General features: G+C 34.2%; 1 protein-coding gene across 1 annotated transcript; it reads left to right on the top strand.

Annotated features, from left to right (window-relative positions):
• Positions 1-6,562: 6,562 nt before the first annotated feature.
• LOC112529614 (L-type lectin-domain containing receptor kinase IX.1-like) lies at positions 6,563-8,643 on the top strand. The gene has a single exon (XM_025140942.1). It carries the CDS (start codon positions 6,563-6,565, stop codon positions 8,534-8,536), a length of 1,974 nt encoding a protein of 657 aa, XP_024996710.1. The 3' UTR covers positions 8,537-8,643.
• The last annotated feature ends 5,661 nt before the right edge of the window (positions 8,644-14,304 follow it).

Genomic DNA, 14,304 nt, shown 5'->3' on the forward strand with positions numbered 1-14,304 from the left:
CAGGTACCAAGTAATCACAAAAATACACAATGTGATACTCATTGTGATATACTGTGATACCATTGTGATACCAACTATGATACCAACTCAAACCTTAAAAATAAAGATACACAATGTGATACCATTGTAGTACACAATGTGATACCCATTTGTGATATATACTGTGATACCGATTTCATCAGAGACCGGAGATTAGAGGTTGGAGAGATGAGAAAGGAGAGAGGAGAGAAGAGTTTTTTTAAAAATACCTAATATGCTCTCTAATTATAATTTTAACTCAAACTACCATAATTATTAATTTCATAATTTATCCGTTGATTTATGGTTGATTTGTGGTTGAGATTGGACCTCACAGTTACCACAAACTAATCAGTTCTCATTTGATTAGGCCCATATATATATATATATATATATATATATATATATATAAGGGTTCAAACGACAACACCTTCATTTTACAAGATTGTGAGATTACCTTTTTACTATAGACAATCACATGTGATACTATTATTCTATCACATATGATACACATGTGATACTAAATCAGAAACGCGAGCGATTTTCAGCACGATCTTGGTTGCGGGTCAAGTCTCCCTTATACCACTAAGTCCCCTCATATGTATTTTCACATGTGATAAGAGTGTTGTTGATATAATAGTATAATCCATCAAGACCATCACATGTGATGCTAAATCATAGACGCAAACAACTTTTGGCACGGCCTATGTTGTAGAACACGTCGTCTTGATATCACAGGGTTCCTTACGCGTATTATCACATGTGATAAGTGTGTTCTCATATTCTCGTAAAATAGAGGTGTTTTCGTTCGAACCTCCACCTATATATATATATATATATATATATATATATATATATATATAGGGGCTGGTTCAAATACTGACCAAAATTATCGTGTTAACTTTGTTAACTGATCTTGACTGTTAATTTGAATAATAAACGGTTGTGATTTAATGATATTTAAAAATTAATTATTAAATTATTATTTTCAATTAACATATGTGAACAAAGTATCAAAGGGTATTTAGGTAAAAAGTAATCTATCTTTGATATACGAGTTGTCAAACATATGAACAACTTGTGTGACATATGAACAACTTGTGTATATCCTCAAAACACATCAAACAAAAAAGATTAGACATATGAACAACATGTGAACCGTATAAACATCTTCTGTATATTCAGTAGCCAACTCTGTTGTATGTACATGAACACCTACGAAGCTTGTGTTCAGATGAATCACAGATACTGTTCATATTCATGTGATGTGATTGTGCATATGTATCGATATGAACATCTATTGCCTTTGATATGTGTTCATTTAAACGAATTCAAATGTCATACTAATCACTTACCAATAGGAACGCTTTGATCATTTTATTCATTATCGGAATTCAAATTCTGAATGTAGTCATAAACGATTTTAACTTTGTCATTTCCATTGTTGTCGATCTGTTTTACAATATGTTTATCCATATTACTTGGACGATATGAAAATCTTTTACACTTACGAAAACAATATCATTATATGGAGTACATCATTTGTAAATTATGATCATGAACACGTATGAAATCAAATACAATATTACATCATGATCAATTAGTGAGATTTTTTAGATTTGTAACTCCCAATTAATTATTTGGGAGTTACATAAATGTCAAATTACCTAATTATTCTTGTATTTAATATATAAGTTACATTTGAACATAAAGAAAAGATGGAATATGATTGGTTGATCTTGGTTAGTAAAGTTAACACAAAATTCTTGGTTAGTATTTGAACTAAGCGCTCTCTCTCTCTCTCTCTATATATATATATAAAATGAGGCGGTAAAAAGTAGGATATTTTAAACCATTTTTCAAAAACAACTCCTCAACTTTCAAACTACTTTAAAAAACAACTCCAAACTTCCACCAACTAACAATCCGGTTATCGCACCAAATAAAACCATCACTAAAGGATTGATAATTGGACTGGACAAAGAACACGTCAAAAGGCTTATTGTACAAGATTTTGGACTAAGATAGAAAATATAATAGAATAAATATACAGATACAATCTCATAAACCTGAAAAGATATATTTCCCTCGTTAATCTGCGAGGATCAGCGAGGGAATCTGCTTTTGAACATTCCCTCGCTGATCTGCGAGGGATCAGCGAGAGAATCTGTTTTTGGCCAGATCCCTCGCTGATTTTTTTATTTAATAACTAAAAATTTAATTAATTATTAAATTTTTCATTATTTGTTATTTATTAGAATATTACAAAAATTAATTAATAAAACCGGATAAAGCCCATTAGACCCAATAAAACCGAATAAAGCTCATTAAGGCCCATTAAACTGAATAAAACTCATTAAGGCCTAATAAACTCAATAAAGCCCGATAAATGGATTAAGACCCAATAAAACCGAAGAAAGACCATTAGGCCTAATAAAACCAAAAAAAGTCCAAGAAAATAGATTAAGCCCCAATAAAGTCGAATAAAGCCCATTAAGGCTCATTAAACCGAATAAAGTCCAATAGAACTAAATAAAGCTCATTAAGACCCAATAAACTCAAGAAAGCCCGGTAAATGAATTAGGCACAATAAAACCGAATTTAGCCATTAGACCCAATAAAACCGAATTTAGCCATTAGGCCCAATAAAACCGAATAAAGTCCAAGAAAATGGATTAAAGCTCAATAAAACTGAATAAAGTCCATTAAGGCCCATTAAACCGAATAAAGTTCAATAAAACTGATAAAGCTCATTAAGGCCCGATAAACTCAATAAAGCCCGGTAAATGGATTAAGACCCAATAAAATCGAATAAAGCCTCATATAACACACACATACTATCTATACATTCACATATACACATATTTTTAAGCATATATACATCATCCGATATATGTTTCTTAAATAATATATACATCGATCCAATCGTGGTTAGCAATCAGCACACATGTGTATACATATGTATATAACACGGACCGACGAGTATATATACATATGACACATACATCATCGTGTAAACATATGTATATAACACGGGCCGACGAGTATATATACTTATAACACATGTATACATACGACACCTACACATAAAAAACAGGAAAATAAAAAAAATAGGAAAATCCCTTGCTGATCTGCGAGGGATTGACACTTCCCTCATTGATTGGTGTCGTATATATACATGTATATGTATTATATATATATATATATATATTTTGGTAAGACATATCACCAATATGGTTTCCAAATTGCCATCAAATAAATGACGTTGAATAAGTTTTTAATTAAATTCATAACGTTTTGGTTTATATAAAAAACATAAATTTACAATTATGAAAAAAATCATGAATTTAATTAAAATATTATTTAAGTTAATATACCTAAAAATCTCCATGGAAGCGTGCTCTCTGGCTCTAAGAATTTATTTTATTAAATAAAATTGCATTAATTATCCGTATATCTAGAAAAACAAAATTTAGAATTCCAGGGGGAGCATGTGCCCTCTCTGGTTACAACGTGGCTCCGGCCACTAGTGTCGACCAAAACACTACAGGTGCTACCGATGAACTTCCTTGTGCTCCTCCACTCATCCAGAAAACCACCAATAAACAAAAGCAAAAGCTTCAAAATGGTCATTATCAAAAAATAGCTTGAAGATGGTGATTTCAACCCATACAAAAGTTGAGAGCTTAACAAATATGTCTGATTTACCAAATCCCAAATACATCCGGTCAAAAGATAGATCGGTTTAACCACAAGAATGGTGCCTGATTGGTTTGAGCTTGACTCCAAAGGTCAAAAGAACCAGGAGGTCTCATGTTCAAATCTAATGAGTAATAAAAATCCACTTGTGGCCACAGAGGTTCAAATGCATGCGGTGACTCCTGGCTATCTGCAAAGCAGGTAGTCACCTTAGGATTAATCGGCTCGTATAGCGGGTTGGATATCCATATTAATAAAAAAAAAAGAAAAAGAAAAGATAGATCCGTTGTAGATTTTCTAGTTTTTTTTCAATCCAAATCAAAAGAAAACTTGTGATGTGGGTTTTTTGTTTAAATGGATTTTGGAAAATTAATAACAAAACCCACAAAAAATGCAAACCAAATCCAAAGAAATTTTGTATTTTGTAATGTGAACGATGTGGGTTTTGTTGTCTTGATTTGTGTTATTTTGGTACAAGAAGATGAATAGTAGGGGATAGCCCACCGCCACCCCTCCGTTTCCGGCACCTCGTACAAACGAAAACCACCCCCACCTCCCCCTCTCCTACAACATCTCCGACCGGCTACCTCTGATGCACACCTCCATGCATATATCCCCTCCCATCTGCCTCATTTTCTTCGGTGAATCCATATAAACACGACTGCTTCTCTTAATCCTTTTGTTTTGTTCTATTATTCATGATCAAAGATGATGAATTGCTTGATTGGTGATGAGGGATTTTTTTGTCCATGGTTGGGTTTGAACTCTTATTCTCTTACAAAGTGCGTTAAAGACCTGGATACTGTTAGACCAAATTTTTTTGGTTAAGATGTAAAATATTGGTGTAAAAAACGTTTTTAATTAGAAAAAGAAACAAACCCGTAGCTAAAATGGAGGTGTTTGAAAGTCCAAGCTCGAACAAAGTGTATGGGGAATGAAATTCAATTTCCAATCAAATCTATTAATCATCGAATTCACAAAATTTGATGAAAATTTATTTCATTCAATCATTGAACCAAACATATATGCAAATTTTATTACTCATATTCCATGAGATTCTGTAAACGAAACACCTACTTAAAAGTATTTTCAGTTAGCAGGTAAAAACACCGAAGTGCCGGTTTGGAAGCTTTAACGACCGAAAAAGGGTAAAATGCTAGAGATAATCAAGACTAGACATGGCCAAAATCCGGTTCCGGACCGGACCGGATCCAAATCAGTCCTAGACTGAAACAGTAACAATCTGGGCTGGTCCCGGTGTAATCGGTCTCGATCCCGTCGAAAATACTAAGATCCGGTTAAGGGTACTTGTAACTGGTATTGGTTCCGGGCCGGACTCGAACCGGTCCTATATTAAAAAAACATCTTCTTTTTATATATTTTTTTAAAATTTCTTTATTATAAATTTTTAAAAATACTTTAATGTTATTCTATTACACTTTAAAATGTCGAATTAGATCAATCAAATACACTTGAAAAATATGTTTTATAATTGGTTTTCAATCAAATACATTTAAAAATTACGTTTTATTATAGTTTTGTAATTGGTTTTCAATCAAATACACTTAAAAAATATGTTTTATTGTAAATTTATAATTTAATTTCCAATCAAATACACTTAGAAAACTAGAAATATATATAAAAAATACATTTTTAAAAAAAAAAATCGGGCCGGTCCCAAACCGGGTCTTGTTTTTAAATGAAAACCATAATCTATATTTAACCAACGGTTCCAGGCCGAGCTAGTCTTAAGTCGTTCCTAGTTCCAGACTTCCGTCGGTCCCGAACCAGGTGAAGCACATTTGGTCATCTCTCATCAATACCGACATATATAATGTGTTTGTGTTCACATGGCTTTTTGGTGTTGGCCCACTTAATAGTTATTTTATTTAACTTTTTTCAGTATTTTAAATTTCCAATTTTAAATACAATTATTTAAACTCGTAACATATGAAGAGTAAATTATGGATTGGTCCACGTGGCATGTTGGTTTTTATAAAATTGTTACTCGGATGTTATTTATTATGGATTTGGTGTTTATGGTATGCAGTTTCTATCCTCAATTAAACGACTGTCTATCAAGTATGTTAAAATCAAAGACAATAGTTTTTTTATTTATTTATCATTTTTCTTTATTTTAACATTTTTAAAGATTGTTCCGGATCAAGTTGTGTAGCATGAACGATGAATTTGGGACAATAGAGTGGGATCTTTTTTGATATAGACAATGTTAATAAAATATAAGACCTTTATTAATAATTTATATTAATTATTTAATATAATTTAATTTAAAAAATATAATATACGTATATATATATATCATTGTTAAAATTTCATTCCTTTCTGACAACTTGATTGTTAAATTGGAATGACCAAAGTATGATGTGGACTGACAATAAAATTGCACCACTTACTATCTTCATCTTCCGGTCATCGACAAACATTGACATAGTAACGACATGTCATTTTATATATTTTCCGACCTTATTTTATTGAATTCCATAGAAAATTAACGTATCTTCTTATGAAGTCGTATCAAGATTTTTCCACAATCCACATCCATATCATTTATGCATAAGCTCATCATAACCACACCAAAAAAAAAGGCAATGGTCGGATGCCGTGTGAGTGAATTAATCTGTCATAATCGTATTCAGACTTTTCTGTAACCATTTCCCTCCTACACAGCACTCTCCATGTGCAATTTAGAACCACATATCTTTCCAGAGTTGACCAACAAGTCGTTCTATTTATATATATATATATATATATATATATATGCCAGGTTTGGCATGATGATATTTATGTACATGTTCAGACCTGTATTTAACGTTTTGGCCTAATCATGGCTACCACTTTCACGTGTTCATCATCTCCAGGTCTCCAAATTCGTGTTCATATCATTCTCTTTGTCTTCTTATTCTTCTTGCGCTTGTCTGAATCTGTATATTTCGACATCCTTGAGTTTGAGCCGGATACAACGGATATGGTCTATTCAGGTGATGCTGTAGTTGCTTCTGGAGACGTAGAGTTGAACCGAGTCGATGGTGGCATTGGAGTTGGCCATGTGAAATACGCACATGCAGTCCAGATATGGGACGGCAAATCTAGGAAGCTCACAGATTTCAACATTCGGTTCACTTTCATCGTCGATACACGAGGCCAACCCTTTTATGGCTATGGGTTTGCTTTCTTTCTTGCCCCTGTTGGCTTCGAAATCCCATTCAACTCATCTGGTCCCTATTTGGGCGTCTTCAACGCAACAACAACTGATTCCCCCAGAAGCCAAATGGTTGTCGTTGAGTTTGATACTTTCAGAAATAACGATTCGGATCATTCATTTGGACATGTGGGTATCAACATGAACTCGAGTCGTTCTGCTACACTCACTCCTTGGAATGCTAGTTTGTATAGCGGACGTTCTGCGGATGCTAGAATTGCTTACAATGCTACAACCCAGATGCTGAGCGTATCTTGGCGGTATCCATCTGAAACTAATACTGAAAATAACAATATTTCGTATCAGGTTGACCTGAGAGAAGCTCTTCCTGAGTGGGTAACAATTGGATTTTCGGGTGCCACTGGTTCATTTCTGGAGAGGCATGTCCTTCGACACTGGAAGTTCAGTTCAACCTTGAATATGGTAGGGGAAAGTGAAGATTCTTCTAAAAGGAAACTAGCAGTGGGCTTAACAGTCCCTCTTGCAGTTCTAGGTGTAGGAGGCCTTGTAGCATGTACTGTATATTGGAGCATACGAAGAAAATTTAGACAGGAATCACTAGACACAGTTGCCTTGACATCAATAAACGATGATCTTGAAGGAGGCCCAGGACCCAAAAGATTTTCTTACCACGATCTCACTTTGGCTACCAACAACTTCTCATATGATCAGAAGTTGGGAGAGGGAGGATTTGGGTGTGTCTACAAGGGTTACTTATCCCGTGAAGGCATGGTGGTAGCTGTCAAGAAAATTTCACAAGGTTCTAAACAGGGAAAAAAAGAGTACTTAGCTGAAGTGAAGATCATTAGCATTTTAAGGCATCGAAACTTGGTGCAACTCATTGGCTGGTGCCATGATCAAACACAATTCTTGCTCGTCTATGAGTTTTTGCCTAACGGCAGCCTTGACTCTCACCTCTTCCGCAAAAAGAATACCCTTGAATGGACTGTGAGGTACAAGATCGCTCTTGGTTTAGCTTCAGCATTGCTCTATCTCCATGAAGAATGTGAACAATGTGTGGTTCATCGAGATATTAAAACGAGCAACATCTTGCTTGACTCAGGATTCAACGTGAAGCTTGGAGACTTCGGATTGGCTCGACTCATGGACCATGAATTGGATCTACACACCACTGGTTTAGCTGGAACTATAGGCTACATGGCTCCTGAGTACGCAATAACAGGAAAAGCCAGCAAAGAGTCGGATGTGTACAGCTTCGGAGTTGTTGCATTAGAGATCGCTTGTGGGCGAAAGGCAATGGATAATGTTGTCACAAATCCTGATGTTGGATTGGTTCAGTGGGTTTGGAGTTTACTTGGGAAACAGGAGCTGCTTTCCGGTGTCGACCAGATGTTGAAAAACAAATTTGACGTGAAACAAGCCGAGTGTTTGATGTCAGTGGGGTTATGGTGTGCGCACCCGGACCGGAGTCTGAGGCCGTCCATCCGGCAAGCAATTCAGGTGCTCAAGTTCGAGGGTGTAGTCCCAAATCTTCCGAAGGTGATGCCTGTGCCTATGTACTTTGCAGCACCAGATTCCCATGAAGTCAGTTCAGTTGGCGCTTCGATGACCACCTCTAGCATTAATCTGGCACGATGAACAACAATGATAGCAGAAAAAGTAAATTCGTTATGCATTTATAGGAATTTGGTAGATCATTCTTATTGTAACCTGAAATCCATATCAATTTGTAATCCATTTTATAATCTAATTTTGACAACAGAAAAAAAAAGTGGCATCAATTTTGGAAGGTTTGCGTCGTGGATGCAGACGTTTTCAATGTGCAAAAGTATATAGTCTAGACGTTTGCAACGTTCCAACCCGGTGCTACTACCATTCTTTAATGCTCGCTGCTACTACCATTACACTTGGTACACCCCAACATCTTACACCATCAACGATTCCCTCACTCTCGAGACCATGGACCATTTCCCCTTTCTTTTCATCCCATCACTGTAATCATTCCTACATTCGATCACTATCTCTTCCGATCCACCAGCTATGCCTTTTGGCTGCTACACTCGATCCATCTACCGTCGACCACCTCAAACCTTGCCACCGATCTCTACCTCAAACACCACCACCATTCTGGCACCTGGCTATTGAGAGCTCGTCACCACCGATAGCTACTACTCGGCTGACCCCAGTCTTGTTCCCTCATTTCTTTCTTCCCCTCACCATTTTCTCTCATCCGTTGTCGTCCACTTTCGCCAAGTAACCATCATCCAAGTCCGTTCTTCCTTCTCCCTCTTTCTTTCCATTTGGTTTTCTTCTACTTCTCCCATCTATTGGAATTAAGTAAACTAGACTTTTAATTTAGTATAATTAACTTTCATATGACAATTATGGTAGTTAATCAAATTGCATAGTCACCATCTCCAACCGTCACTGTTGAATGGATGCTATGAATGGTATTGTATATATGTATGTAATCATTGTGTTATAATGATGTATAAAAGTTTGTGTGTCTCTTAGTGAATACAACTTTCCTCCAAGTTTAATACTTTCACCAACACCAACACCAACACCAACACCATCACCATGAGCTTTTAAAGCACCATTGTTCCACCTTTTCTCAGCTGATCTCCATCATAACTAGCAAAGTTGTGGTTCTATCGATCTGCTCATTATCGTCTCGCACATGGACCATGCACAGTCTTCTAGCATTCCCTATCCCTACATCAGTTATGTCAAAAAAACTTGAGAACCATTGGTCTCATTAATTTGTTTTCTTCAAAAGGCAAAAATAGAAATGAATACCTCTTAATTTTTTCTCCTATATTGGTTTCTTTGTGTTATGTCTGAATGTTTGTAACGCTAGCTTCAGTTGTATCGAAGGGTTTCAATTGACGTATTTTCTAAGGCTTCAAGCAACCCTCTTGATTTTTGAGCTTCAAGGTTGTTTTAACTCACCAGAACCACAACAGTGGCTTCATCTCCAACTCCAAGGCTTTTGGTACATTCTTTCTATAATTTTGCTAATTTTTTTGTTGGATCCATGAATAATTATTTGTTACTTAATTTTTTTGTTGGATCCCGAACTTATAGATATGTTTATGGGCGCATCTCACTTAGAGACGAACCATACGGACACGAAAGGAGGATTGTCCATGTACTTTCGTTTAACTGAACCGAAAAAACAAACGAACACGAACGGTAATCATGTTCGTTCGTTAAGAAAATGTGTTTGTTCGTGTTAATTTATGTCCGTTTGTTAAGATGTTAAACGAACGTAAACAAATGAACATAAATAAACATAAAGAAACGAACACACGAATTAAAGAAGCTTCATTATTTACTTGTGTGTTGTATATATAAAGAATTAAAAGAAACTTCATTATTTACTATGAATTAAAGCATTGCAAAACTTATAAAAGGACGAAGGGGAAACATTTAGAATAAACCATAACTTATCGTAAGTATGTGTCGATGACGAGAAAACGAACACTAGAAAAAATTGTGGATGTAACATGTTGAAGAGGAGGGTGGCACGGATGCATGTCTAGGGCTCAAAAATATTAGGGCCCCAAAAATTTTCGTTAGCATATAACAGTAGTCTAAAATAATACCATTTTAACAAGAACAAAAAAAATGTAGCATATAATACGAGCCAAAAGGAATTTAGTTGATAATTAGGCCTAAAAATATATTACAATATTAACTAATTACATTGGAGAAGAACTTTAAAACCACCCTTATTTTTAATACACGGTACCCTTGGTTGCTAATTACCTAATAAGCAGTACGGGAAAAGCCCCATATTTTCTTTGACTTATTTTACTTGTCACAAAACTATGTATTTTTTAAATTATCACAAAGTCAAGTTATTAACTTTAATAAGTTAAGAACCAAAAATATTTGTGCCAAAATAATAGATGCGAAGAAGAACAAAAGGCCCCAACAACCGCGATAATATAGAGGATGCAAACGTTATCTGAAATATCTTGAGTATTTTCTTATCTATAATAAAGAAAAATAAGATTTCTTTACTCCATGAATTATTGTATTTAATTTCTATACTATATTATAAAGCATTTGACAAAAACTCTTAAAAACTATTTTTTATGCATACTGTATATTGATGCATATATTACTTAAAATTCAAGATTACAAGTAAATTATACATAAATAAACTTATTAAAGCTCGATGTTTGAATTTGTATGACTAACTACGGATAAACATAATCAAATAGAGGATAAACATCTCATTTTAAAATATAAAAAAATTTAAAATATAATTAGGATAATTTTGGAGTTCTAACAAAATAATTAATTATCATCTTTATAAAAAAATTATATTATTAAACCAAATATAAATTACTTCGTTATTGTATCTAAATTAAATTATAATAAAACATTAAATTAAAAAATTACACAAAAAATGAGGAATTTTAAGTAGTTAATTTGACACTAATATCGATATATTTTTGTCAAATTTTTATGATATCTTTAAATTTATATTTTATTCAAAAATAAAAACATCATCTAATTCTCAAAATCACATAAGACCATATTATAACATCGACTGAGATAAAAAATAAAATGAAATATTAAAATCAAGATATATTTCGTTACATTGGGCGAATACCCTTCTGGTTATTACTGATAAGTGCAAATTTATACATTTTTTTTACGTCAAAGTACCTTGAGATTAATGCCAATTAGATGCTTAAAATGTCTATTTTTATTCAAGTTGATATTTAATTATATAGGTCATTTAAGTTGGAAAAGAAAGAAAAAAAATTGATTTATTTTATTTTGATCTCATGTTGCAGCAGCCCAAAATCAGGCCCAAAACAGCAGCCCAACAACTGTCAAAAAAACAAAAAGAAGAGAAAAAGGAAACAGCAGCCCAAGGCTGCTGTCCATGACAGGAGCGTGAACGAGAGATCGGGAGGGAGATGTGGGCAGCGAGAGACAAAGCGGGAGATCGTGGGCAGTCTTGCGTGGGTAGAGACGGGAGACGTGGATCAATTGAGAGAGATGGGGAGGCAATTTAAGAACCTGTCGAGAAGCAGAATCGAGGGGAGAATCGAAGAGGAAAGAAGCTGTCGATTGAGAAGAGAAGTCGAGAGGAGACAGCAGGTTATCAGAGGAGAGAAGTCGAGAGGCTGGGAGTGATCAAAGAGGACAGCAGCAGGCTGTTCGATTGGAGAAAAGGGGTTGTCGATAGAGAGGAAATTGAAAGGGCAGCAGCAAAAAATTAACAAACCAGAAGCTGTCTATTGTAATCGAGATGCTGTAAGTCGAGAAGGAGAGGACGGGCAGAAAATCAGAAGTCGAAAGAGGTAGATAGAATTTGTGAGAAGCTGTCGGTTGGAGAGTCGATTAACAAACAGAAGCAGAAATCGAGAGGAAGCAGTAAACATATTTTCAGAATTTTTGGAGTCGATTTTGGATTTCTCAATTTCAGTTCTTCATACTCTACTGCTTTCTACCATCTGTAAGTTCGATTTCTGTTTCAAAATAGAGTTATGAGTTGCCGATTTTCTGTTTCTAGTGATGGGATTATAGCTAAATTGCATTAAATTTTGTTGAGACTTGTTTAACATTGAAACTTAATTGAATTTTATTTGCACAATTCTTGTTCAGACCGTTGTTCATGTTTGAGATTTTGGTTTTGAGAAGGATCCCTTGAATCCGTTAGCCTAAATTTGAATTGCTAGTTGTGATTAGGAATCTGTAATTGTTCTTAATTTCCACTTGGTAGCAAATAGTGCATCAATAGATAACCAAGTTTATTGATTTGTATTATAGGACTGTGTAATCTAGTTTAAATGTTCGGGTTTCCGTTCATTAGTTAGGATTGGTGCTTGTTTATTGCTTAAGACAATTGGTAGGTTGAATTTTACGTCCGTGACTAGAATCAACTTAATCAATTAGGAACTAATCTATCGAGCTTCTTGTGCTAGTTTAATTATAAAGACAAGCGGAGTGTTTGGCACGTGTTGACACTCACGACCGGTCTAAAATCTATTAAGAAAATGTTTTTATACAAGTTAATGATACATGATTTGATAAAGAACTAGTTATACTTATCACTAGAATTTATTCGTTATTGTTTAAGTTTTCAATTTATTTTGCATATTTAGGCTTTTTATCAATCTTCCAACCCCCCCCCCTCTTTATATATAGTGTTTTATTGTTAATGAATTTGCACGCGTTTACGTCTTGGACTTACGGTTAACACCGAGTCCCTGAGGAGACGACCCTACTTATCGCTATCACAAGTTGTGTTTTAGAGATAATAGGCTTATTTTCATAAATTATATTATTTGCCGGACTCGACACCCGTCAATTACTAATAAAAAACATTTATTGATTTTCTTTTTCGTTCTTATCAACGGGTTTGATGTTGAAAAATAATGCTTCGAGTTTCGGGTTTTCTTCAAGTAGTCGGTTTTTTGCTAGCAATGATCGTAGAGGAAGTCTTTCTAGCAAAGGGTATGAATGAACGCGTTATGGATATAACTAGTTTAATTTGACTTTATAAAAAGAATGAAGAAAAAGGAAATTCACATGTTTTTTGCCATTGAGAACATATTCGCACCTAATTCTTAGATAAAACCGGGTTTAATGTTTATGAGAATATAAATCAATCACACCCGGTTATACACAACAAATAACGTGAGGACGATGTGATTAAAATAAAAGAGTTCACTACGAATTTGTTCCGTGTGGTTTGGTGGTTTTTACGAAAATGGTTCTTAAACTTCATTTATTACAGATTAGGTATGTCGTTTTGTAGCGAGTTGGTTATTCACTTTACCAACCATCCAATGCTTCTGTTAATCTTGATGGCATTTTGGTCCTTTGAGAAGACCTCACCGTTTGAGAATTAACCATGGAAACAATGAAATCCACTATTTCTTTATCATTGTTAAGAAGACCAAAATATGCCACTAAAAAACTCTATTGAGACAAAGATGGACATGCATGCAGTAAGAATTGAACCTACGAATTCGGCATTTTTCTTTCTTTGTCTTTTTTCAAGGACCAATTTGGTAAAACCATACAAATCGTAGGGATCAAATCCGCAATTAAGTCTAAAAAATAAAAAAGTATTAATATTTTTATACATTTAAGTTTATTAAGTTAATTAATTATAATATTTTAATATATATTAATTATTATATTTTTAGTTTAATTTTAATCAATATATTCTCTTTCAGAAATTTATATATTAAGTATATACATAAGTACACATACATACACACACACACATATATATATAGGGGCCTATTCAAGGGAGAACTGAGTTGTTTGTGGTAACTGTGAGAACCAATATTAACCACAAATCAATAGATAAATTAGGAAATTTATAAATTTGGTAATTTTAAATTAAAATCTTAATGCAAGGATATTTT

Source organism: Cynara cardunculus, assembly GCF_001531365.2.
Source record: "Cynara cardunculus var. scolymus isolate 2C chromosome LG 16, CcrdV1, whole genome shotgun sequence".
Taxonomy (NCBI): Eukaryota; Viridiplantae; Streptophyta; class Magnoliopsida; order Asterales; family Asteraceae; genus Cynara; species Cynara cardunculus.

Bases quoted from the DNA above. Each gene is read 5' to 3' on its own strand.
- LOC112529614 (XM_025140942.1), top strand. From the start codon at position 6,563: ATGGCTACCACTTTCACGTGTTCATCATCTCCAGGTCTCCAAATTCGT.